Below are 27,698 nucleotides of genomic sequence, written 5' to 3'. Positions count from 1 at the left end.
ATGATATTAATTTCATTTTATTCCCTCAAATTGGTAATCAGTGCGCAAACGAAGGCACGGCCACTTGGCATTACTAACAACCTGGAAGCTGCTTTTGTTCCGCCATGCGACCGGCCATTCGCTGTCTTTTTACATTTTTCGGTTTTTTGACAGTCTGATCTACTTCCTCTGCCGGCTGGGCACCAAAGTTCTCGGAGACGGTTCAGCCCGGGCGGAAGCCACGGCGGCCACGGGGCGCTCGGCTGTCGCGGGGAGGAACGAGGTTTCTAAATCACTTCGCAGGCCTTCCCGGTCACGTGGCCCGCGCCTGCGCCCAGCTCGCCGGCTTCTGGTCGCTGACTGGCTGCTTACATGTCTAGCGGGTGCCGGCCGGGATCATCCCGGAAGTAGGCGCTTGGTCCTTCCGCCTTCCTCGGCGGAAGTGCGTCACAGACCGGTGGTCGGCTCTTAGCGGAAGTTCGTCACGTCGCAGTGGTCTCGGCACGGCGGACGTGTGTCGCCGCGCAGGTGACGCTGGGAAGTGCTTGCAGCCGCTGCCGCTGCCTTTTGGTGGAAGCACTATGGAGGGAGAGAGGAAGAGTAACAACAAACGGTGGTACTTTACTCGGGAACAGCTGGAAAACACCCCCTCCCGGCGTTTCGGTATGGACCCCGATAAAGAGCTCTCTTCTCGCCAGCAGGCGGCCAACCTCCTCCAGGACATGGGGCAGCGTCTCAATGTGTATCCTTGAGGCCTAGGCCGTCGGCCGGAGCGCGCCCCGCCATGCTGCGCCCGAGCCTCGGGGACGGCAGGGGTGCGGTGGCGGCAGGCGTGGGACGACTAGTGGGACGGCCCACAATGGCGCTGGCCGAAGCCCCGCGCGCGAGGGAAGTGAGGCGGAGTCGATTTCCCGCTCGCACACCGGTGCCACGGCCTTTCCGGGAAGCCGTACCTTTCCTGGCTTTGTGTTTCAGCGGGTCCTTCCCAGCCCCTCTTCACTGTGTTCCGACCGGTTGCCGTGACTTGAGTCTCCTTTCTGCCAGGTCCAAGGCTCGGGTTAGAGATTTCCCTCTTGATGGCTGCCTCCCAGATTTCGTGTGTAAAAAGGGTTGCGGGAAATTCAGCACCCGAAGGGCTTATAAGGGTGGTCCAGAATTAGTCTAGAATTAGCTTCGATTCCAAACCCGTTGCACCCACTTAGTAGCTGTTGAAGTAACGTGTCACATTCTTGGTCTTTTCGATGCCCATCACAACGCTTGGCAATCAGACGTTCCAATAGCTGTTGTTTCATAGAACGTAACAGGAAGGAAAGATGTCAATGTAGGGATGTAGACAGATGTTTAAATAGTTGCCAAATATTAGGCCCTTGTTACTCAGGGTATTAGTGATTATTTCCTTTATATTTCAAAGATAGGTTAATTTAGTGATTTCCTTCCCCCTTTCTCTCTCTCTCTCTCTCTCTCTCTCTCTCTCTCTCTCTCTTAACGTGCAGTTTGTAGTGAAACTAATACAGTTTTAAAGCTCTCCAGTCTCAGTATGATTTTCCCCCCTTTGGGTGCAGCTTCCATTTATACACCGTTCATTTAAGAGTGGTACTAACTGTAATGTTTGTGTTTTAACGGTGTGCATTGCTTCCAAATAGGTGTCCTCTTTATTGCCATTTGTTTCCTATTGATGCACAGTTTGTTTCCTATGCAGGCTATGTACAATTAAAGCTCCCTTTTTTTAAATAAAATTATTGTTTCAATGTATCCTTACAGCACCTTTTTATGTCTAAGCTTGTTGCTACTATGTCATCTCTAGACAGCAGATGTTGTGAGGTCTGAAAGAGTAAGATGCTGTAAATTTCTCTTGGAGCTGGAGGTTTGCTTAGAGTAAACCGGTGCAAATGAGACTCTGGGTTAGGGGGAGGAGAGCCTTATTTTCTTTGAATGGCTTTCATATTTCCAAGATTCTAGGGGTCATGTCAGATTGCTTTAGAGAAGTAGAACTGAAAAGTTAATTATTGGAGTTTGGAAGGTGAGACAGAGACCCAGGGGCCAGGTAAGGGAGGGCTTTGTAGACCTCCTATAAAGTTATCCTTGGGCAGGCAAGATAACTCAGTGGGTAAAGGCGTTTGCCACCAAGACGGATGACCTGAGTTCTGTCCTTGGGACCCACACAGTGGAAAGATAGAACTAACTCCTGCAAGTTGTTCTTGGACCTCCACTTGTCTGCCATGGTCCCCCTCTACACCCTCATGTAGTTCAAAAAAAGTTGTCCTCAACTAATTGATCATCCTTGCAGAAGGCAAAGCGACAGAAAAGTTTAAGATCTTCAGTACTTTTGTTTTATGTTTCATCTGGTTGTACATATCTTGTTTTGTTTATTCAGTCAGTAAGTTTAGGTTAAGTGCCTGTTAGGTAGAAGGCATTGTGCTGTTAATTGGTTGTTAATAAGGTAGTGAAAGAAAACAAATGTGCTCTTTGAAGAAGTAAATACTGCTTTCACTCAGGACCATCTACTGAATTGGGCCATTTGTTCTTTTGGGAAGGAGATGGAGATTTTATGTTGGGTATCAGTGTGCTTTTGGACCTTAACTTGAGCGCTTCAGGTCACAATTGACCATCAATACTGCTATAGTATACATGCATCGATTCTACATGATTCAGTCTTTTACACAGTTTCATCGAAATGTAAGTATAACTTTTTGTATGGTGTAATCCCTTTGGGTTTGTTTCTAGATGCCTGTGTTGCTACTGAACTGGGATTTGAATTTTAGAATTTAGAGCTGGCCTTTTAAAAATTTTTTCTTTTAAGATGCAAGGTCTTACTAAGTAGCCCTGGCTGGCCTGGAACTTGCTATGTAGACCAGGCTGTCCTTGAAAAAAGTAAGAGATCATCTGCCTCTGCCTCCCTGGATATTTTCTTTGTGTCAGACTGCTCTTCTGAATCCAGCCTTCTAGTTTTCCTATGAAGTGTCTTAGTTTCCTTGTAGGTTTATATATCCATAGTATAAGTAGATTTCTCATAAAGAAATACAACTAACATTTTTTGATTTGGAGCAGTAGCATTATAGGTAAAAAAGACCAAAAAAACCAAAAACCTGTTTGAAGTACAACTTTCTAAGTGTTAGTAAATATGCCAGGAATGTGGCACTTGCCCTTAGTCCCAGTACTTGGGTACTTGGGAGGCAGAGGAGGCAGGCAGAATTGAGGCCAGCTATGTTTACATACTGAGTTCTAGGACAGCTAAGGCTGTCTTAAAAAAAAAAAAAAAAATCAAAGTGCTAAATAATTATATGGCCATAGCAAGACAAATGAATGTAAATTATATTTTCTTTCTTTCTTTTTTTTTTTTTGGTCTTTTTGAGACAGGGTCTCCCTGTAGCCCCAGCTGTCCTGAACTCACTATGTAGACTAGGCTGGCCTTGAACTCACAGAGATCTGCCTGCCTCTGCCTCCCAAGTGCTGGGATTAAAGGTGTGTGCTACCATGCCTGGCTCTCTTTAATTTTTTAAAATTTATTTTTATGTGTATGAGTGTATTGCCTGCATGTGTGTAAGTGCAGCTGTGTCATGCAGTGCCGGTGAAGGACAGAAGAGGGTGTCAGATTCCTTGTAATTGGAGGTACAAATGGTTCTTAGCTTCCATGTGGGTGCTGGGATTCAAACCCAGATCTGCCTGCAAGAATAGCCAGTGCTCTTAACCACTGGACCATCTCTCCAGCCCCCTATTTCTTTTTCTTTTCTTTTTTTTTTTTTTTTTTTTGAGACAGGGTCTCCCTGTAGCCCCAGCTGGTGGCCTAGAACTCACTATGTAGACCAGGCTGGCCTCGAACTCACAGAGATCTGCCTGCCTCTGCCTCCCAATTGCTGGGATTAAAGGTGTGTGCCACCACGTCCAGCTAGTATATTTTATAAAACCTTTGATAAAATTCCAGTGATTGGTTAGAAGGAAAGGTGCATTATGTGATAATGCCTGGGAAAATGACTTTTTAAGATCTTCAAAAAGTAGTAATGGGATAATTTTTTAAAACAAAATTGTAAATACAATAGTGCTGTGTTCAGTCTTACTACCTGAAATGGTCTCAGTTAACATTACAAATGATTTGGAAGTGAATGCATAATAATACCCAGTTGCATGTAAGACTGTATTTTAATAAAATCCCAAGGTAATAGGATAAACTTGATGAACACAGCTTATGGATTTGTAAACCAAATACTTTGCTGTGAGTGCTAGGAATCGAACCCAGATCCTCTGTAAGAGCCATCTCTCCAGTCCTGGGCAATGCATTTTTAAAAAATTTATTTTTTGCAGGGTGTGGTGGCACACACCTTTAATCCCAGCACTTGGGAGGCAGAGGCAGGCCGATGTTTGTGAGTTTGAGGCCAGCCTGGTCTACATAGGGAGTTCCAGGACAGCTGGGGCTACAAGGGGACCCTTTCTCAAAAAAGACAAAAAAAAAAAAACCCACAAAAAATTTATTTTTGTGTATGTGTACGTCTATGTTTGTGAATGTATGCCACATGTATACAGGTGCCTGAGGAGGTCAGGGGAGGGCCTCAAAAGCTGGAGCTATAGGTGAGCCACCTGGTGTGGGTGTTGGAAACCGAGCTTGGGTCCTCTGCAAGAGCAGTACAATCTATCTCTCCAGCCCAGATAGTGTATTTTGATTTCTTTTGTTTAATGCTATAGGAATAAAGTCTGTGATGCTAAATATATTTTCCTTTAATGTAAGAAATTGACAAAATCAGGATGTGGATTAAGTATTACTCATACTGGGTAAGATTATCGAGTCACTTTGACCTTTTTCCCTGCCTTTAGCTACCATACTTCCAATTAGCATTTATTGGTGCTGATAGCACCAAAACAGAAGATGGTGAATGAAGTCCATAGCTGTCTTACTAATTTTGAAGGTTTTCTATGCAACTCAACCCTCTCTACTTTTTTCTCTCCCCCCCCCCTTTCCTGTCTCTCATTTTATTTATTTTATTTTATTTGAGGTAGGATCTCATTATTTAGCCCAGGCTTACCTTGAACTTTCAAGGGCTAGGATTGTGGGCAGGAGGCATATTGCCTGTTAATTCTTCTCTTTTATTGTGGTAAAGATTTGAAATCTAGGGTAAAATATCAAATCAGGTTGTTTAGCCTATGTGTATAGGTTAGTATGTATCTCCTTTTTATCTTTTAAATTATATGTGTTCTTATTACTTATATGTTAACCGTAGCTTTTTTCTTTTTCTTTTCTTTTTTGGTCTTTTTGAGACAGTCTCCCTGTAGCCCAGATGGCCTGTAACTCACTATAGAGACCAGGCTGGCATCAATCTCAGAGATCTGCCTGCCTCTCCCAAGAGCTGGTATTAAAGGTGTGCACTGTTACATATAATCATGCCTGGTTATATGTTAACTTTAAAGACAGATACCTGTGTATTTTCCAAAACACCTTCATTAAGCTGGTTGAATTAATGATCTGGTATTTTTTTTTTAATATGGAAACATTCTTTTGGATATCATAACCTTTTCTGAAATCTGATCATTAGATTAATTTGAAGTGTTTGATCCTCTTTAGAGTATTGATTTTAGTTATATTCTGAAATTAGCATACCAAAAATATTACCCTCTTAATACATTAATTATATGACCTGAATTTAGGTGTGACCAACTAAAATTAGATTGGAGGGGGGTTCACGTGTCACTTTGGTGTTGGTGTCATGTGCTTGTCAAGCCCTTGTCAGTTTTTCCAATTGTGTATATAGTGGGTGTGGTACATATATGTGTGAGTGCAGCTTACACTTGCCATGGTTTGAATGTGGAGATCAGAGGATCATCTTTGAGGGTCAGTTCTCTCCTTCCACTGTTGGATTGAGCTCAGAGGGCCAGGTTTGGGTGGCTGCACATTAAATAGTTTTACCTGATGAGCCATCACTCTGGCTGCCTTGTGAATTTTAATTTTTTTATTTTAATTTTAATTTTTTGTCTTTTTGAGACAAGGTCTCCCTGTAGCCACAGCTGGCCTGCATTCACTAATGGAGATCAGGCTAGCCTCAAACTCACAGAGATCCGCCTGCCTCTGCCTCCCAAGTGCTTGGATTAAAGGCGTGCACCACCATGCCCAGCTACTTTAAATTTTTTTTTTTTAATTACAAAATAAATTCACAGTGTGAAAATTAAGATGGTACAGAAATGAAAAGTGAAAGCTTCTTTCTGCCCTCTAGAGGTAATTATTCATCAGTGTTTGACATATAGTATCCCAGACCTTTTTCTGTACATAAACTAGCATTTATTATGATTTTTGTAAAAAAAAAAAAAAGAAAAAAGTCACGCTTTACTACACCACTGTTGTGCAACTGTCTTGAACATCTCTTTATCTGGTTTCTCATAATTTAAGTGGCCACAAGGAGGTGGGGCATGGTGATGCACACCCGTTATCTCAGAATTTGGGGGCCAATCCTCAGAAGAGAGGATTGACAGACTTTGAGGCCCGCAGACCTAGTCACACACAAACAAGTAGAACCACAAGGGGATTGGGAGATGGCTCAGTTGGTGAAGTGCTTGCCATGCTAGCATGAGGACCTAAGTCTGATCCCTGAAAACCCCACATAAAAATCTGAGCATGGGGGCTAGAGAGATGGGGGCTCAGTGGTTAAGAGCTTGCTCCTCTTGCAGAGGACCTGTGTTTGATTCCTGGCATCCACAATGAGTTCACAACTGCCTAATGTAACTCTAGTTCCAGGGGATCTGGTGCCCTCTTCTGGCTTGTGGGGACGTCTGCATGCACATGGTGTACCTATAGACATGCAGGCATACACACATTCACATAAATACAAATAAATAAAATTTAAAGATCTGGACATGGAACTGGGTTTGGTGGTACATGCCTTTAATGCCAGCACTCAGGAGGCAGAGGCAGGCCAGTTTCTGTGAGATTAAGGCCAGCCTGGTCTACATAGTGAGTTCCAGGCCAGCTGGGGCTACAGGGAGACCCTGTCTCAAAAAGACCAAAAAGAAAAAAATATATATATTTGGGGGGGGGGGCTGGAGAGATGGCTCAGTGGTTAAGAGCCCTGGCTGCTCTTGAAGAGGACCTGGGTTCAGTTCCCAGCACCCACATGGTAGCAGAGAACCTGGGTTTGATTCCTGGCATCCACAATGAGTTCACAACTGCCTGATGTAACTCCAGTTCCAGGGGATCCAACATCTTATTCTGACCTCTGCTGGCATTGCATGACACAGGTGCACACATACAGGCATACACACAAAATAAAAATAAAATATAAAACAATCTTTGGGACTGGGTATGTGACTTAGTGATGCAGTATGTGTTTAACATGCTAGAGGTTTTGGGTGTGATCTATAGCCCTCCCCCAAAAGGATTCATATTTTATTATTATTATTATTATTTAATTTTATGTGTATGCGTGTATTGCCTGCATGTAGGTTAAGTGCACCTGTGTCGTGCAATGCCCCTGGAGGTCGGAAGACGCTGTCAGATCCCCTGGGACTAGAGTTACGGACAGTTGTTAGCTGCCATGTGGGTGCTGGGATTCGAACCTGGGTCTTATGCAAGAATAACCAGTGTTCTTAACCACTGAGCCATCTCTCCAGCCCCAGGGATTCATATTTTAATAACATTTTTTCTATGTATTTTACTCTCATTGGTTAACTCTTAAGTTGAGTTTAGACTGGGCGTGGGTGGTATACTCCTTTAATCCTAGCATTCAGGAGGCAGTGGCAGGCGGATCTCTTGAGAGTTTGAAGCCAGCACAGTCTACTTAGACCCTGTTTCAACAAAAAGTTGAGTTTAGTGATTAAAAGTATGAGGTCTGGGGTCAGATATGTCTAGATTTGGAATCTTGATAATGTGCTTCCTAGCTTTGTGTCTTTGGGCCAGTCACCATATGCCTCAGATTTCCAACTTTTATGTTCATTAATAGTACTTATTTTAAAGAGTAGTTGAAGCCAAGCATGGTGGCACACACCTTTAATCCCAGCACTTGGGAGGCAGAGGCAGGTGGATCTTTGTGAGTTTGAGGCTAGCCTGGTCTACACAGTGAGTTCCAGGACAGCTGGGGCTACAAGGAGACCCTGTCTCAAAAAAGATAAAAACAAACAAACAAAAAAAAGAGTAGTTGATAGAGTTTAAATGAATTAATTTATAGTCATGCAATGCCTGCAGAGGTCAGAAGAGGGTGTCAGATGCCTTGGAACTGGAGTTACAGATGCCTGTTAGCTGTCATGTAGGTGCTGGGAACTAAACCTGGGTCCACTGCAGAGCAGCCAATGTTTTTTAAAAAAATATTTTTTTTATTATTTTCATGTGTATGAGTGTATTGCCTGCATGTATGTGAGTGCACCCGTGTCATGCAATGCCTTGGAGGTCAGAAGAGGACTTCGGATTCCCCTGGAACTGGAGTTAAGACGCCATGTGGGTGCTGGGAATCGAACCTGGGTCCTCTGCAAGAGCAGTCAGTGCTGAGCCACCTCTCCAGCCCCACAGCCAGTGTTCTTAACTGTGGAGCCATCTCTATAGCCCCTAGTCTTGTGTGTGTGTGTGTGTGTGTGTGTGTGTGTGTGTGTGTGTTTGAGTGTTTGAGACAGGGTCTCCTTGCAGCCCCAGCTGTCCTGGAACTCAATATGTAGACCAGGGTGGCCTTGAACTCACAAAGATCCACCTATCTCTGCCTCTGCTTCCTGAGTGCTGGGATTAAAGGTGTGCCCCACCACACCCAGCTCTAGTCTTTTTCTTTTCTTTCTTTCTTTTTTTTTTAATAGGAAGAAATTTTATACTCTTAACTGCTATAAAAATGTCTCTTACAATTAGGTGCATTGGCATGTGCGTGTAATCCCAGGTACTAGGAAGACCGAGGCAGAAGGGTTGCCAATTTGAGGCCAGTATTGGACAACATAGTGAATCCTTGACTAAAGAAAAAGATTCTGCACTAGCAAGATGGCTTAGCAGGTAAAGGTGCTTGCCGCCAAGCCTGAGTTCAATTCTTGGAACTTTCGTGGTAAAAGGAGATAACGACCTGGGGATTAAACCCGGGGATTTTTATGTGCCAGGTATGCACCCTGCCAGCTGAATACACATCCCAGCACCTACTTTTTCTTTGTCCGTTCATGTGTTGATGGACATCTGGACTAATTCCATTTTAGCTATTATGAACAGTGTACCCATAAGCATGGCTGTGCAAGTATCTTTGTGGTATGCAGACTGTTGTAAAAATTGTAGTGTAAGTAGCAGCAGGGTTATAATTAAGTGTTAAAATGTTTCAATTCCAGTGTGTCCTCTTAAGTTTTCTGAGATATTTGTCTACTTTGTATGTTGACATGGATTGTTTTTTTCCCTAAATGTTTTCTATGTATAATCTCTGAGTTTAATACTTGGTAATCCTTTGTTTTTGAGACAGAGTGTCTCATAGCCCAAGCTGGCTTTGACCTCATCATATAGCTGAAGATGACTTTAAACGTAGGCTCTTCTGTCTGTGTACCCCATTGTCAGGACTACAGAAGTGTACCTGTGTACCCATATTCTCATTTTTGTGTTTTAATTTTATTATTTATTTAGTGTTTGAGACAGGGTTCCCTTGTAGCCCTAACTGGCCTGCAACTTGCCATGAAGACCAGGCTGACCTTGAACTCACAGTGATCTTCTGCCTCTGCCTCCCAAGTGCTAGGATTAAAGGCTTGCACCACTATGCTGGGCCATTTTTATTTTTTCATGTGTTGCTGAGGATCAAATCAGGGCTTACTTCTTGAATACGAGGCAAACACTACCAACTGAGCCACATTCCCAGTCACTGTAATCTTAAAAAAAAAAAAAAAAAGGATTTATAAAAAAAATTCATTAAAAATTGTTTTTGTTTTGTGTGTGGGGTATACATGTGTGTGCTCACCTGTGTGGGTGCTTGCTGCTCTGTGTGTGTAGGGTAGAGGTTGATGTAGGTGGCCTTCTGTGAGATGGGGTCTCTCATTGAGATTGGAGCTTACTGTTTTGGCCAGAATGGCTGGTCAGTGAGTTCCCAGGATCCTCCTGTTTCTACTCCCACAGTAGTGGGGTTATGGACGTGTGCTGCTGTGTCTGGCTTTTGCCTGGATGCTGGGGATCTGAACATAGATCTTCATGCTTGCCCAGCAAGTACTTACCTATTAAGCTATCTCCCACACCCCAGAATTCATTGTTTAAATTATACAATTCACAGAATTACACAGCCATTACCACTCTGGTTTCGGAGCACTGGTAGTTGGTGCTCTCCGGTTAGCAGTCACTCCCATTCTTTCCCTGCAGTGCCTGGCACTGGTCACCTTTCTGTCTCTGAATTTACTTATTCTCTGTATTTCAGTTTACAGTTTTTTTAAAAAAGTGGCCCCAGTGTGGTGGTGCACGCCTTTAGTCCCATACACAGGAGACTGAATGAAGCAGAAAGTGCACCAGTTGGAGGCCAGCTTGTACTACATACGTAGTGAGTGCAAACCAGCCTGGGCTACACAGTGAAACTAAAACAAACAACAGATTTAATGTCATTTTAGATAAAACATGGGTTACATCTAAGAGCGTCTCACATAGATGGACTGGTGAGTGGACATAAATTAATGCTAGGAGAGGAGATTAAAGGGGAAAGCATGAAAGGTGGTGAAATTGTGGCAAGTAGAGAACTTAAATATGAGAGTTAGTGCTGTCTAGATCTACTGTAATTTAGAAATAAATAACAAGTATGCCCTGTTTCCTTCCTATGAAGTCTGTGGCTCCAGCAGCCTTGTTTCTAGCAGCTAAAGTAGAAGAACAGCCAAAAAAATTGGAACACGTCATCAAGGTCGCGCATACTTGTCTCCATCCGCAGGAGTCACTTCCTGACACGAGGAGTGAGGTAGGTTTATGATAATTTTGTAATTTTGAATCTGGGCTGTTATAAACTATTGAGTGTTCATTTTTTTTTTTTTTTTAATGGAAAAACAAAGTTTAGCCAGGCGTGGTGGTACACGCCTTTAATCCCAGCACTTGGGAGGCAAAGGCACGTGGAACTCTGTGAGTTCAATGTTAGCCTGGTCTATATACAGAGTTCCAGGCTAGCTAGAATTATAAGGAGATTCTGTCTCAAAAAGACCAAAAAAGAAAAAAACAGAGTTTATGGTAAAAGGTGGGTTGTAAAAGTAAAAGATGCAGAAGAGCAACGAGTTAAATGAATAACTTATGGCATAAAGAAGCCCTGCTGTCTTCTGTGTGAGCAACCGCCATCATTGTCCGTCTGCTGTGTGAGCCGACCGCCATCATTGTCCGTCTGCTGTGTGAGCCGACCGCCATCATTGTCCGTCTGCTGTGTGAACCGACCGCCATCATTGTCCGTCTGCTGTGTGAACCGACCGCCATCATTGTCCGTCTGCTGTGTGAACCGACCGCCATCATTGTCCGTCTGCTGTGTGAACCGACCGCCATCATTGTCCGTCTGCTGTGTGAACCGACCGCCATCATTGTCCGTCTGCTGTGTGAACCGACCGCCATCATTGTCCGTCTGCTGTGTGAACCGACCGCCATCATTGTCCGTCTGCTGTGTGAACCGACCGCCATCATTGTCCGTCTGCTGTGTGAACCGACCGCCATCATTGTCCGTCTGCTGTGTGAACCGACCGCCATCATTGTCCGTCTGCTGTGTGAACCGACCGCCATCATTGTCCGTCTGCTGTGTGAACCGACCGCCATCATTGTCCGTCTGCTGTGTGAACCGACCGCCATCATTGTCCGTCTGCTGTGTGAACCGACCGCCATCATTGTCCGTCTGCTGTGTGAGCCGACCGCCATCATTGTCCGTCTGCTGTGTGAACCGATCACCATCATTTCCAGTTACTTTTCTGGGAATAGCTATGCATGCAGAGATTTATCTATTTATTTATTTAATTTTTACAAAAACTTTATTGAGAATTTCATACATGTATATAAGGTCTTTTGATCAAATCCATGCCCGCTCCCTCCCCTCCAACATCCCCCCTCTGAAGAGGTAGCCCTAAAATCTTTTAAGGATTAGATACAAGCTCCCAAATACTTTTGGCCCTTGGAACAGTATGTTGCTAACAGGCTCAAGGACATTTTGAGTGTGTATGAGTATATTGCCTGTATCCATGCACGTGCAATGCCTGCAGATGTCAAAACAGGGTGTCGTATTCCCTGGAACTGGAGTTACAGCCTGTTGTTAGCTGCCATGTGGGTGTTGGGAATTGAACCTTGGTTCTCTGCAAGAGTAGCCAGTGCTCTTAACTGCTGAGCCACCTTTCCAACCCCCTTTTTTTTTTTTTTTTTAAGAACAAAAAAGAAGGGCTGGGCATGGTGGTGTAGCTTTGAATCCCAGCACTCAGGAGGTGGAAGCAGATAGTTCTCTATGAGTTTGGCCCCACTTGGTCTACAGAGTAAATTTCAGGCTAGCCAGGGCTACATAGTGAGGCCCTATCGCCAAGAAAAAGGGCATGAATTTCAGTCTGAAAGTGAACCACATGCCTAGAAATAAGCCAAAAGGCAATTTTTGCTTATTGCTAAAAAGTCTAAACACTTGAGCACTTGAGGGATAGAGAGATGGCTCACTGGATAAGAGCACTTGCTGTTCTTCCAGAGGACCTGGGTTCTGTTCCCAGTACCCACGTGGCTGCTAACTACCATCCATAACTCCCAATTCCAGGGGACCCATGCTCTCTTTTTGGCTTTTGCAGATTTGTGCACATGTGATAACAACATACATGCACGTAAAATACTCATACACATAAAGATTTTTTTTTTGGTCTTTTTGAGACAGGGTCTCCCTGTTGCCCCAGCTGTCCTGGAACTCACTATATCGATCAGGCTGGCCTTGAACTCAGAGAGATCCACCTTCCTCTGCCTCCTGAGTGTTGGGATTCAAGGTGTGTGCCACCATGTCTGGCTAAATAAAAATAAATTTTAAAAATGTCTGTATTAGTCACTTTACTGTTGCTGTGATGGAAACACCATGACCAAGGGAACTTATAAAAGAAGAGATTATTTAGCTTATGGTTCCAAAGGGGGAAGAGTCCATCATGGTGGGGAGGCATGGTGGCAGAAGTGGCTGGAGTACTAGTGGAAGCTAAGCTCACATTTTCAAGCAGACACAAGAAGCAGAGCGCAACTGGAGATCTTGCAAGGCTTAAGAACTCTGTAAACCTGCCCCCAGTGACAAGCTTCCTCCAGGATACCCATGCCTTCTAAGACCTCCCAAAACAGTGCCACCAACTGGGGACAAAAATGTCCAAATACTTGGAGCCTATGGGGGACATTCTCATTCAAACCACCACAATGTCCAGACATTTAAAAAATACTTCAAGTGAGAGGCAGGCAAATATCTCTGAGTTCAAGGCCAGCGTGGTCTACATAGGGAGTTCCAGGTTAGCTGGGGCTATAGGGAGACTCTGTCTCGAAAAGACTGAAAAAAAAATTACTTCAAATGAGTATAAAGTTCATTGGGACTGGAGAGATGACTCAGTGGTTAAGAGCACTGATTGCTCTTGTGGAGGACCTGGGTTCGATTTCCAGCACCCACATGGTAGCTAACAACTGTCTGTAACTCCAGCTCCAGGGGATCAGTGCCATCTTCTGACCTCCACAGGCATTGCATGACACGGGTGCACCTATATACATGCAGGCAATACACTCATAACATTAATAAATAAAATTTAAAAAGAAAATTAAAGGTCATTTTCCATTTTTTGGACAGTACTGCTGATTCTAGTTCCTTATATACTCCGTCAGCCCTTTACCCCGGGCGTGTACCTGTACCTTGTGTTTTCTCCATACTTCCTTAGGGGGCGTGTGTGTATGTGTGTGTGAGTGAATCCAAGACCTCAAGAATGCTAGCATCCTCTCACTTAGTCACACCCCAGCCCTTGATTTTCTTAAAGAAGGGCAACTTTCCTGGTTTTATTTATTAAAATTTTTTTTTAAGCCAAGCATGGTGGTGCATGTCTTTAATCCCAGCACTCAGGAGGCAGAGCAGGCAGATCTCTGAGACTGAGACCAGCCTGGTCCACATAGTGCGTTCCAGGCCACTGTGGGGCTGCAGGGAGACCCTGTCTCAAAATGACAAAAACAAAAAAAACCCAAAAAACCCCAAAAATGAAAATTAAGAATTTGTTTTATTTTTAATTATGTGTGCATGAGTACGAGCAGGTTCTGCAGGGAGCAGTGGTGGTGGATCCTCTGGAGCTGGAGGTTTAGGTGATTTTACAAATGTTAAAAAAGCTGGGTGCCTTTAATCCCAGCACTCGGGAGGCAGAGGCAGATGGATCTCTGAGTTCAAGGCCAGTCTGGTCTATGTAGAGAGTCCCAGGACACTTGGGGCCACAGGGAAACCCTGTCTCAAAAAGACCAAAAAAAGAAAAGTCAAAATATTTAATTGAAGGTTTATTTCACAATTACATAATTTTTACTAGCTGTGTTTTCAAGTTTTTGGTCAGCCATATATGGTTAATGGCTATAGTTTCGGTTGGTTGAAATCTGAGAGAACTTTTCCCATTTATTCCCTTTTCCTTTGGATTCTTGTATTAATGTTTAGAGATGTAGTATCATCTCAAAGATAAAAATTTACTAGGATGGGGAGGGAGGATAAAACACAGAGAGGAGAGATGAATAGCACCTAGCTAGTGTAAAAAGCCAGAGGGAATCATGTTAGTCCAAAACCTACTGAAAAATTACACATATAATATCTCTACATGAGTCCAAGAGTTCAGCTGAAGACGACATAACAGGAAACAGTGCCAGAGAGGAGAAACCTTCCTTTGAGTTGTTGACCAGGGTAGTACAACAGACTCCCCAAAATTACACAGGCTGTTGCCACAGCCCTTGATTGCCTCCCAGACCTTGATGGTAAGACCCTGTTGCTGAAGACAGGCCATACTTTGTACTCACGATTTGGAGCAGTGGAGCTGGAACTGACCTGGAAGCTACCTCCCCGAAGGCTAGTTCTCATAGCTTTGAAGATCACTATAGAAGCTGGTAAGGGAGCACATCAATCAATGGTCCAACCCCAGCTTCAAGGCCTAAAACTGCATCAGTGACCAGGACAACAAATGACATTGGTGCAGTAGTGGCACTTTTATCTTGGGGGTAATTGAGAGCTACCTAATTGGACTTAAAATTCATTCAATGGGAGGAAGCTCATGTCTGGTACTGTAAACCTAGCCAAATACACATAGCTGGAGCGGTCATAGATCTTAGGGAAAACCCCAAGGCTTTTATATCCCTAGACTACTGTAATTTCTTACTATGTGCAAAATATGAATCCTTAAATTTATAGACAAGTAGCCCAGTCACCACCCATCAAAGTAGCTTCTTTTTCAACAGACGGAGATTGTTACAGTTACACCACGGGTCACACACACAGATTGTGAATTGCCCAGCCTAAATGGCCACCTAGGACGCAACCTCTACACTAAGACTCCAGGAATCAGAAAAAGAGATGAAAAGAACATGAATGCATCTTTCAGTTCTCATTGAAGCTTCCTCATGCAACAGAGAGCCAGGAACACAAAAGGCCACAAATGGCCAGAAAGAAGAGAGTAAGAGTTGGCAGAGTGTGGGTCCTTGAACAGGACTCCTATATTGAGGTCCACCCACCCAGGGTTCAGGGACCATGGCAGAAGAGGGGACAGATTGTATGGAAAGATTGTAAGAGCCAGGGAGGAGGTACATGACCATACAGAAATAGTCCTACAGGCTCCTGGGACCCTTCTTATACAAACAAAACCTACAGCAGCGGTGTCGGCATGCACAGGACCCACGCAAATGTAGGCAGACAAAAACCCAGCACAGAACTGGAAATGAACAGCAAGCCTCCATCTTAGTTGAAGAATTATTGGCAGCTGATTACTGCTGGGTGAGGAAGGGCTGATTTTCTTGAAGGGAGAGACTCTAGATAGGCTGACTAAACCCTGGTGGATGCGCTTGCACTCAGGGACATCCTTGGACACTAACTTTACATAATAGACCTTAATACAAATGACAGAATGTATGAACTCCAGTGGGAGGGATATGGGAGGGTGCCAGAGGGGAAGGGGGTGGTGTAAAGATGGCTTTATGCATGAAATACACAAAAATTCAATAAATTTAAAAGGTAATAAAAGCTGAAATAATGCTAAAAACAAAAAAATTTAATAGGAGTTGGGACTGGTGAGGTGGCTCAGTGGTTACAAGTACATATTGCTCTTGCAGAGGACCTGAGTTCAGTTCCAGAACCCACGTCGTGACCCACCACTGCCTGTAACTCCAGTTGCAGGGGATCTGACATCCTCTTCTGACCTCCTCAGGCACCCCACTCAAACACACCAACCACACTCGTACATACACATACACATAATTAAAAAGCAAAAATTAAAATCTTGGCTGGGTATGGTGGTGCATGCCTTTAATTCCAGCACTTGGGAGGCAGAGGCAGGTGGATCTCTGTGAGTTCCAGGTCAGCTGGGGCTACAGGGAGACCCTGTCTCAAAAAGACCAAAAAGAAAAAAATAAAATAGGTGTGAAATATTTGTTACTAGTCAGATGCTTACAATACTGTCAGAAGGTCTGAAAATCTCTTTATGGCTTAAAAAAAGGTGTATTGTTACTTTCTCATCTCTAAATTATCTGAATTTTAAAACTTTAAAATATTCAGCCTGAAAATAAATCAATCCTTGGTGCCTTTTGGTAGCTACATATGAATTAACTGTTGCCTTTTAGTGTTCGATTTTTTTTTTTTTTTCCATATAAAGGCAGATTTGTGCTGAATGGGTTAGGGATAAGGATTGTATTTCAGTTCCAATTCTACCTCCTAACTGCCCATACTTTTTATTGTTTAACAACCTGGGAGAGGTTGTTAAAGTTGCTTATCTTTCATATATTGTGCCTTTTGGGAAAATAACTTCTGTTTTCTTTCCCACAGGCCTACCTACAACAAGTCCAAGATCTGGTGATTTTAGAGAGCATCATTTTGCAGACTTTAGGTAAGTTTATTTTACTGAAGAGAATGAAAAAAAATTATATTTGGAATGCAATGATTTAATGTTAAAACTGTAAATTTGGAGAAAATATTTTGGGAAGGTTTTTATGAAGTTTCTATGTGTTTCTGGGTAATAGTGGTTATAGAGCTTATGGTTTAATTCAGGCCTATATTCTGTAGAGAGAATGTAGGTATAGTTGATATTTGAAACAGCAGTTAGGAGGGATTTTTGTTTTTATTATTTTCCCATTCTAAGATTCATGGTTTGTCTTTTTGAAGTTTGGTAAGGTTCTTTTTTTTTTTTTTTTTGGAAACAAGATCTCCCTATAGCCCCAGCTGGCCTGGAACTCAGATCCACCTGCCTTTGCCTCCCGCATGCTGGGACTACAGGCATGTGCCACCACACCTGGGCTTGAAGGTTGGTAAGTTTCAACCTGATCAATAATGCCAGAGAGTTAAAAACCATTCTGTGAATTGTTCTGGTCTGACAGTGTATTCAGATAATGATTTTTCCCCCCTCATGGGGGGCCTTAAAAACTCACAATCCTCCTGTCTCAGCCTCTTGAGTGTTAGGATTATAGATGTGCTACCTGGTAGGATGGAGGCTTAGAACAGCATTTGTCTTTACACTTGGTAATCGCTATTTAGTGTGCATAGCAGAGTGAAACTGGAGGAACTCGAGCTATGTTGTTTGCATGGACAGCCTTAATGATTTATAGAACAGGGGAGTCCAGCAAGATGGTTTGGTGGGTAAAGGCACTTACTGCATAGCCTGACAACCTGAGTTTGATTTACAGGACCTACATGATAGAGGGAGAGAACTGACTCTCCTACAAATTGTCCTCTGACCTCCATGTATGCACTGTGGTGCAGGCACTTGGTGTGTGCATGTATGCACATGTGCATGTGTTTGTGTGTAAGGTATTTTATAGGTATTTTTCAGTAGGAAATGTAGGATTTCACGTATTATATTTAAAAGCTATTGATACATAATAAATGTTAATAAACAGTTATTGGTATGTTATTTTTTTCCACATATATACATATGCTGAATTCTTCACAGTTTGCCTCAGAGATCAGTGTTTTTGGGGGACAGGATCTCACCATGTAGTGACTGGGTCTGGAACTTGCTATGTAGGCCAGGCTGGCCTTGAACTCACAGAGATCTTCCTGCCTCTGCCTCCCAAGTGCTGGGATTAAAAACGTGTGCCACTTGAAATTGGATTTTTAAAAAGTACCTATTATTGTGGAGATGTTGAGAGTAATACACTGAGCTGAGAGAAGTTTTTAATTTTTCTAATTCCAGAATTCAGGAGGCAGAGTCAGAAAGATGGCTAGGAGTTCAATGCCTGCCTGGGCTATAGAGTGAGGCCCTGTCTCAATAATTTTTTTTCCAAGGTTAAGCTTTGGTGATCTGAGAATATAGCTCAGCTGGTAGAGTGCTTGCTTAGCGTGCATGGAATCCCGAGTATCTCATAAATCAAGTGTGGTGGCACGTGTCTGAATTCCATTGGAGGCAGGCGAATCAGAAGTTCAAAGTAATCCTTAGCTATGTAGTGAGTTTGAAGCTAGCATGGGCTATATGAGACTGTCTCTACCCCATAGATTATCCCACCCCACCCCAATAAGAAACGCTAGTAAAGCTTTGGAAGGCACCATTATTTGTATGAGTGCTACTTTCAACTTTATACTATATCCTTTTGTCCCTAAAAGAGATTTTTGTGTTTAGAAATTTGGGTTCTTCAGTGGTTTTGAGATCTTGCCAGTACTCTGTAGCTCTTTGGAGAGAATACGTAGTAGTGAAGGGTATGATGAATACTTTGTGTGACTCTTAGTCTTTGCACTGTACTTTTGGGAGAGAAAAATGAGTGATGCCTTTAATGATGACTCAGATAAAAAGAAGTATAAAATGTGTTGGATAATTTTAGATTTTTAACCAGTTACTTTTTTCTCGAAGGGTTTGAACTAACAATTGATCACCCACATACACATGTGGTAAAGTGCACCCAACTTGTTCGAGGTAAGCAGTCCTAAACTGTCTTAAATTGTTGTGCTATTTAGAGGCTGTGATTTTTCTCTAGACAGCCGCTTTGGCCAAAAGTTGTATTAAAAGATCTACATGGCGTAAATCAAAATACTTGATTCTGACCTGGAGTTTTTGTACTGGAACTTAATATATTTAGATGATCTTAAGTTAATGAGAATGTGATGGTTGGTATTGTCAGTTTGACAGAATCTAGACTCATTTGCGAGGCCTCTGGGTCTGCTTGTAGAGAATTATCTTGAATCTGTTCATTGAGGTGGTCAGACCTACTCTGACACAGTGGGGGCACCATTCCCTCCTGAGATCCTGGACTGTATGAGTGGAGAAGGACCTGAGTGGCAGTAAGCATTCATTGCTGTACAGTGGTACACTCCTTTGTTCCTAGCACTTGGGAGACTGAGGCAGGAGGATGATTGCAAGTTCCAAGCTAGGCTGGGCTATATAGTGATACCTCTTGCAACAACACATAGAACAACAAACCAAAAATAAGTATGTGGAGCTGGAGGGCTAGCTCATTGGTAGAACATTTGTGTAATATACATGAAACCGTGGGTTTTATCTCCAGAACTGGAAAGAAAAAAAATCAGGATATCATCATGCATTTAAATGTCCTTTAGAGTTTCCTATGCCAAACTGATAATTAGCCTTATTTTCATTAAATTTTGTTATTTTTATTTTATGTGTATGAGTGCTTTGTCTGCATGTATGGAGGTGCACCCCTGTCGTGCAGTGCCCACAGAGGTTAGAAGGGGACGTCAGATTCTTCTGGAACTTATAGATGGTTGTTAGTTGTCATGTGGGTTCTCTGTAAGAGCAGCCAGTGCTCGGAACAGCTGAGCCACCTCTCCAGCCCTCTAATTTTCATTTTAATAATGAAATTACCAAAGTTTCATTTGAAATTACCAAAGTTTCCCCAGGTCCTATATATTCCAGGGGGTTCTGGCTGTCCCCCCAACCTCTACCCTAGAAGCATGCAACAGGAAGTGTACTTCTAGAACCTTCCAGATGCAAGAGAATCACACCAAAAAGAAGCTGTACTGCCGTGTCATGGGAACTCGCTTTAAAAATTACATTTATTTATTTATTTATTTTTATTTAGGTGTGTTTGGAGGGTGGTGTGCACACATGCTGCAGGGCATGAGTGGGGGCCAGAGGACAAATTTTGGAAGTCAGTTCTCTCCTTCCACTATGTGGATCCTAGAGGTCAAATTCAGGTTATCAGGCTTGATGGCCTTACCTGCTCCCAACCCATCTCATCTGCCCAAGTTCTGTATATTTAAAAGCATTAAAGGTTTACATTGCACAAGAGTAAGGCTAAAGAGAAATGGATGTGTGCTAATACCAAAAAGACTTAACGTTCTAAAGAAAACTCTTGAGCAGTGTTTTTTGGGGGGGGTGAGAAGGGATGTGGAATAGTTTGGGATTTTTTTTGGCTTTTTGAGATAATGTCTCCCCATATCCCCAGCTGACCTGGAACTCATTTATGGCACTTGTGTCTGCCTCCTGAGTGCTGGGAATGAAGGGGTGCACCACCATGCCCGACCTAGTTGGGTTTTTGTTGTACTTTGTGAAACAGTCAGTGTTTGATATTTAAGGGAATTAAATCACAGTCTACCCAGTTGAAATTGGTTCTTTTTTGGGGACTGGAGAGATAGCTCAGTGGTTAAGGGCATTGGCTGCTCTTGCAGAAGACCTGGATTTGATTCCCAGCACCCACATGGTGGCTGACAACTGCCTATAACTCCCAGTTCCAGGGGATCTGACACCTTCTTCTGACCTCCATGAGTATTGCACACCTGTGGTGCACTTACACATATGCAGGCAGGCATTCAGACACATAAATTTTTTTTTAATTAAAAAAAAGGAAATTGGTTCTTTTTATATAAACAAAGTCACTTTTAAAAAATTTGTCAACATCCTCTGGTTGACTTTATATCCAGGTCCTATTAGTTTACCCCTAAGTTACTGTTTCTCAGCCAACTCCTGCATCAGAATTTCTGTGTTTATTAAAAACACTTGTGTTCTGCTCGAAACATTGACTCAAACTCTAAGGAGGAGGTTTACATTTTAAACAAGTACCCCTAGTAATTGATGTGCAGAATGAAGTTTAAATTCCTAGGCCTGGAGGTGGCATAGTCATTAAAATTTGAAATCAGTAGTAGAATATGTGTTTAGCGTGATTGAAGGCCTAGTTTCAATTGTCAGTATTCTACCTGCCTCCCCCAAAATCGGCAGTCTGTTAACTTTGGTAGAATGTAATCATCAGATATTCAGGCATTATTTCTGCCTTATTTACTACTCTTTGCAGTACCTTTCAAATAATAAATGTTTACTAAGTATTTTTTGAGAATGAATGGAACTAATAATTTTTTCTTTCTTTTTGTTAGCAAGCAAGGACTTAGCACAGACATCTTACTTCATGGCAACCAACAGGTTTATATTTTAATTTTTTTCTCTTCTATTTTTGGGACTGGGAATTACTTGGGTTGGAATTACCATCTTTTGAGCTGTATATAGGATCACTTTAGGAAAATAGGAGCCCAAAGACCCAGACATGGAAATAATCTTTGATGCGATATTATGAGCAACAGTTCTCTGGAGAATGTTGATGTTTCCACAGTTTTCCTGTACTTTATGTTTACCTTGTGCTGTTTGATTTGCTAAGGTGATGTAACTGTTTAGTACTGATGTTTTGGTAGCCTCCGTTCTGCAGGTTTTACTTTGTTATATAATGTCCAAGAGTATAATTTTGAAAGTTCATGTAATTTTACTGGTCATTGATTTTTCTTCCATTTTTGCCCAAGCAGTGAGCACTTACATGTTATATAAGGAGTTGGGATACATTTTTCTTTTTTCCTCTAAAAAAGTTACCAGTATATAACATGTTATTAAATGACTTGTTTTCTCATGTCTGATCTCCATTATAATTTAGAGAAACTAAAGATACCCTTAAAACTGTCAAGTATAGCTGAGTGTGGTGGCTCATGCCTTTAATCCCAGCACTCAGGAAACAGAGGCAGGTGGATCTCTGAAGCCTGCCTGGTCTACATAGTTCCAGGCCAGCAAAAGCCAAAATAAACAAAGAAACAAAAAACCCCAACTGTCAAGTGTAGAAAGTTCAGTTTTAATAATAATAATTTAATAATAATAAATGGATAAGAAGGCTAGGGATGTACCTTGGTAGAGTGCTTTTAGCATGTACCAAGCCCTGAGCTCAGTCCCATCACTGCCCAAACTGGGTATGGTGGCCCATGCCTGTAATCCTAACACTCAGGAGGTGGAAGGAGGAGGATAAGGAATTCAAAGTCATCTTCTGCTACATAGAAAGTTTGAGGGCAGCCTGGATTACATGAGATTCTGTCTTATAAACATACACACAAACAAATATCTTTGAAATGAGAGCCAGGTATCATGGTGGTACAATCCTGTATCTCCCAGCATTTGGTGGAAGATTGGAGGATTGCTATGCCTTTGAGGCCAGCCAAGGAGGGAGACCCTGCTTCAAAACTAAACCAAGGGGCTGGAGAGCTGGCTCGGTAGTTAAGAGCCTCTTAACAGAAGATCTGAGTTCAGTTCCCCATACCCATGTCAGTCAGGCAGCTCACAACTACTTGTAAATCCAGCTCTGGATGTCTCTGGTCTCTGAGGGCAATCACGCTCATGTGCACATGTCCATACATAGACACACACGTATACATAATTAAAAATAAATCTCAAAGTCAAAATTGCCGGGTGTGGTGGTGCACCCCTTTAATCCCAGCACTCGGGAGGCAGAAGCAGATGGATCTCTGTGTGTTCAAGGCCAGACTGGTCTACATAGTGAGTTCCAGGCCAGCTGGGGCTACAGGGTGACCCTGTCTCAAAGAGACAAAAAAAAAAAAGAAAAAAAAAAAAAGAAAGTCAAAATTAGCTGGGCATGGTAGCATAGGCCTTTAATCCTAGCACTGGGGAGGCAGAAGCAGGTGGGGCTCTGCAAGTTTAAGGCCAGCCTAGTCTGTATAGCAAGTTCCAGGCTAGCTGGGGCTACAGGAAGACCCTGTCTCAAAAAGAAAAAAGACCAAAAAAAAATCAAAATTTTGGGGAGTAAAAAACAAACCAAGCATATTCATACCTGAGAGAGTGATTGCTATTTTGTTTTTTTAGTCTTGGTTTTTGGCCAGCGTTGAACTCTTGGTCGTCCTGTCTCTACCTCCTAAGTATTGAGATTATAGGTGTGTGCCATTATGTTGGCTACGATTGTTCATTATTTTGAGTAGACCAGAATTATAATTGGCAAGAAATAATTTTTAGGCTATTGCCGACTCAAGTATTTGACTTAGGATTTAAATACACACATATAAAGCCTTAGAATTTTCCTTAAATTTTAAGTTTACTTTTAGGATAACAGGTAATAAATACAGATTTCTGAACTTGGGTATTGGTCCAGAAGTCAGTATTTTAAAAACTTGATTGACTATCTAGCCCCTTTTCTTTCTTCTTTTTTTAGTTTTTGTTTTCTGTTCCCTAATCAGTGTGTAGATTGAGTGGTCATAGGAAATTTGGAAGTGTTGCTAACCTGAGCAGTAACTTAGTAGAAGGCCACTCTGTTGCGTTTTATCTCTGGGGAGCACAAGGCATTTCTTGCCCTTCTCGCTCCTGTGGTTTTTTGGTTTTTGGTTTTTGTTTTGTTTTTTTTAAATAATGGAGAGTTTTAGTTTAGGGTTGAGAACTGAGGGCTCATGACACTCTCTGTTTCCTTCCCTCTGATGTCAGCCTGCATTTGACCACATTTAGCCTGCAGTACACACCTCCTGTGGTGGCCTGTGTCTGCATCCATCTGGCTTGCAAGTGGTCCAACTGGGAGATCCCAGTCTCAACTGACGGGAAGCACTGGTGGGAGTATGTTGACGCCACTGTGACCTTGGAACTTTTAGATGGTAAGTTTTAGAGTAAGGGACCTTGAAATGCACTTGTTCTTGACGTGTCACATACCTGGCCAAAGGTGACTTGACTCAGATGAAAATAGTAGAGGTTATTCTTGTTTCATTTACTCTGGGTCACTGAGTGGTTCTTGACTGTTTTACTTGTAGAATTGACACATGAATTTCTACAGATTCTGGAGAAAACTCCCAACAACAGGCTGAAACGTATTCGGAATTGGAGGGTAAGGATTATTACCAATAAACTTGTTACTTTTTTAAAACTGCACCGATGAGTATACCAGAATTGGGTATGCGCACTAGGCTTGGGGTTTCCCTTTCCTACCTGTGCAATAGTGGTGACTTAATAATACGGATATTGATCAAAGACATCAATGTCTATAGGGGATAGGAGATTTCGCTTTGCGTCCTGTAATGTGTTTTTCATGATTACTTGGTAACATTGGCTGAGTGTTTTATTTGTGTGTGTGCGCAGGTCTGCACACATATGTGTTCACATGTGGAAACCAGAAATTGATGTTGAGTGTCTTTCTCTGTTTCTCCCCACATTATTTTTGAGACAGGATCTCTTAACTGAACCTGGAGCTCTATTTCAGCTAGCTGGCCAACAACTCCAGGGATCTGCCTATGTCTGTCTGTCTGCCTTCCCCTCTCCCAGTACTGGAGTCATAGGCACATACCACTGCACCTGGCTTTTACATGGGTGCTGGGGCTTTGAACTCAGGTCCTCATGCTTGCATGACAAGCACTTCACCCACAGAGACATGCCTCAAATCCCTGGTTGTGTATTTTCCAAATAGAGACTACCAAAAACATGGCTCCTGGTTTGGTGGCACATTCCTTTAATCCCAGCACTGGGGAGGCAGAGGTACAAGGATCTCTGAGATGTAGCCCAGCCTGGTCTACATAGTGAGTTCCAGGCCAGCTGGGGCACCAGGGAGACCTTGTCTCAAAAACAGCAACAAAAAACGTGTCTCCTGAGTCAAAGTATTGACTTCTGGTGGAGAGGCAAGGTACAGAATTATTAGGCTAGAGCATAATTTGGGCATTTGCTACCTTTTTTTTTTGAGATAGGGTCTCCCTGTAACCCCAGCTGGACTGGAATTCACTAAGTAGACCAGGCTAGCCTTGAACTCAAAAAGATCTGCCTGCCTCTGCCTCTTGAGTGCTGAGATAAAAGGCGTGTGCCACCAAGCCTGGCAAATATTGACGAGATTAACATTTTCTGAAGAAGCACCCACTTTTAAAGCTACCTTTTATTTTATTTTAGTTTAGTTTAGTTTAGTTTATTTATTTATTTTTGTCTTTTTGAGACAGGTCTCCCTGTAGCCCCAGCTGTCTTGGAACTCACTATGTAAACCAGGCTGGCCTCGAACTCACAGAGATCTGCCTTCCTCTGCCTCCTAAGTGCTGGGATTAAAGGTATGTGCCACCACCATTGACTTCTTTTAAAGTAAATTTTCTTTTTATGTGAGTTGCTATCTAAAGTTGTGTTTTAGATTTTTTTTTCCTACCTTATAATAATAGAATCATTCCTTTTCCCCCAGCATCTGAAAGATGTACTTGGGTCAGCTCAGTACTTAGCATGCACAAGACCTTGGCTCAGTCCTGAGCACCCAGAAAGAACATTTGTTTTCTTTTCTTCTTTCTTTCTAGACTTTCACCACATTGTCCCAGCTGGCCTGGAACTCACTGTGTAGACCAGACTGACCTTGGACTCACAGAGATCACCTGCCTCTGCCTCCCCAGTACCGGGATTAAAGGAGTGCACTGCCATGCCCAGCTTTTATGAATGACTTTAGATAAGTCCAAGCTGTCTTTGGCTGGTCTTTCAGTGTACTTCCTTGTAACACACAGCCTGAAGTGAAAGGATGCTGTTTGTTTCTTTTCAGGCATGCCAGGCTGCCAGGAAAACAAAACCAGATGACCGAGGAGCAGATGAAAACACGTCAGAGCAGACGATCCTCAATATGATTTCCCAAAGCTCTTCAGACACAACTATTGCAGGTTTAATGAGCATGTCAACTACTTCTACCACAAGTGCAGTGCCTTCCCTTCCTGCCTCTGAAGAGTCATCAAGCAATTTAACCAGTGTGGACATGTTGCAAGGCGAACGGTGGCTGTCTTCACAACCTCCTTTTAAACTAGAACCTGCTCAGGGCCATCGGACTAGTGAGAATTTAGCACTTATAGGAGTTGATCATTCCTTGCAGCATGATGGTTCAAATGCATTTGTTTCCCAGAAGCAGACTAGTAAGAGTGTGCCATCAGCTAAAGTTTCACTCAAAGAATACCGTGCAAAGCACGCTGAAGAGTTGGCTGCACAGAAGAGGCAGCTGGAGAACATGGAGGCCAATGTGAAGTCACAGTACGCATATGCCGCCCAGAATCTCCTGTCGCACCACGATAGCCATTCTTCAGTTATTCTGAAAATGCCCATGGACGGTTCAGAAAACCCTGAACGACCTTTTCTAGAAAAGACTGACAAATCAGCTTTGAAAATGAGACTCCCAATAACTGGTGGAGATAAAGCCACCTCTTCAAAACCAGAGGAGATAAAAATGCGCATTAAAGTCCATGCTACTGCTGATAAGCACAATTCTGAAGACAGTATCTCGAAGAGCCGAGAGCACAAAGAAAAGCACAAGACTCACCCGGCTAATCATCACCATCATCATAATCACCATTCACACAAGCACTCTCACTCACAGCTGCCAGTTGGTGCTGTGAACAAACGTCCAAGTGATCCAAAACATAGTAGCCAGACAAGTACCTTAGCACACAAAACTTACAACTTGGCTAGTACTTTGTCCTCTTCGAGCTCTACTCGAAAAAGGGGTCTCCCTGAAGACACTGGGGCAGCAGTATTTGATCATCCAGCCAAGATTGCGAAGAGTACTAAATCTTTGAATTTCCCCTTCCCTCCTCTTCCTACAATGCCCCAGTTGCCTGGGCATAGCTCAGACACAAGTGGCCTGCCCTTTTCACAGCCCAGCTGTAAAACTCGGGTTCCCCATATGAAACTGGATAAAAGCCTTCCTGGGGCCAATGGTCATAACACAACCCAGTCAATAGATTATCAAGATACTGTGAACATGCTCCACTCTCTGCTCAGTGCCCAAGGAGTTCAGCCCACTCAGCCCCCTGCATTCGAATTTGTCCATTCTTACGGTGAATATATGAATCCACGGGCCAGTGGAATCTCCTCCAGATCTAGCAATACAGACAAACCTCGGCCACCGCCTCTACCATCAGAACCGCCTCCACCACTTCCACCTCTTCCTAAGTGAGAAAAAGAGGAGAAAACTTAAAAAAAACATGTTCTTTGTTTTTGTTTTTTGACTACTGATACTGGACTAAGAAAATTATTTCCCTTATGACATATATATCACCCTTCTTGGACTAAGGAATAAACTAATACTGAGATAGGTGGGAGGGTTATGGAGGGCCTCGGTTATTCTATCTGCTGCCTCATACATCTATTTTATTTTAGTTTGTACTAGTATTAGAGAGATAGGATTATGCTGAAGCTGTGAAGGATTAAGAGCATTTTCTCTGTTCTTGGCCTCTCCTCATCTTAATTAGGTTGATTGCAGTAGTTTTATCTTCTCTTCTTGCCGGAACTGAAACATGGAGGGTATGTCAAGCAATTGTGGATTATTTTGGTGTTTAATATATCAGAGGAGAGGAAGTATTTAAACGTCATAATCTTTTAAGAGACTTAAAAAATAATTTAAAGAAAGTAAGTTATCTGTTTAGTTTTTTTATATAATTGGGAAGGGGATAGGGATTTGCTGTGTGTATGAG

At 42.7% G+C, this 27,698-nt stretch overlaps 1 protein-coding gene across 1 annotated transcript; it reads left to right on the top strand.

Moving 5' to 3' along the window:
* Ccnt1 (cyclin T1) lies at positions 1 to 27,694 on the top strand. The gene is made up of 9 exons (XM_008853653.3): positions 1 to 721; positions 2,574 to 2,655; positions 10,698 to 10,826; positions 16,872 to 16,932; positions 18,886 to 18,948; positions 21,360 to 21,405; positions 23,725 to 23,888; positions 24,042 to 24,115; positions 25,784 to 27,694. The coding sequence occupies exons 1-9, from the start codon at positions 561 to 563 to the stop codon at positions 27,179 to 27,181; spliced, it is 2,178 nt and encodes a 725-aa protein (XP_008851875.1). The 5' UTR covers positions 1 to 560; the 3' UTR covers positions 27,182 to 27,694.
* Positions 27,695 to 27,698: the final 4 nt, after the last annotated feature.

Source organism: Nannospalax galili, unplaced genomic scaffold, assembly GCF_000622305.1.
Source record: "Nannospalax galili isolate Female #2095 unplaced genomic scaffold, S.galili_v1.0 scaffold867, whole genome shotgun sequence".
Taxonomy (NCBI): Eukaryota; Metazoa; Chordata; class Mammalia; order Rodentia; family Spalacidae; genus Nannospalax; species Nannospalax galili.
The sequence above is the reverse complement of the archived record's forward strand: the minus strand, read 5'-3'. Positions and strand labels throughout refer to the sequence as shown.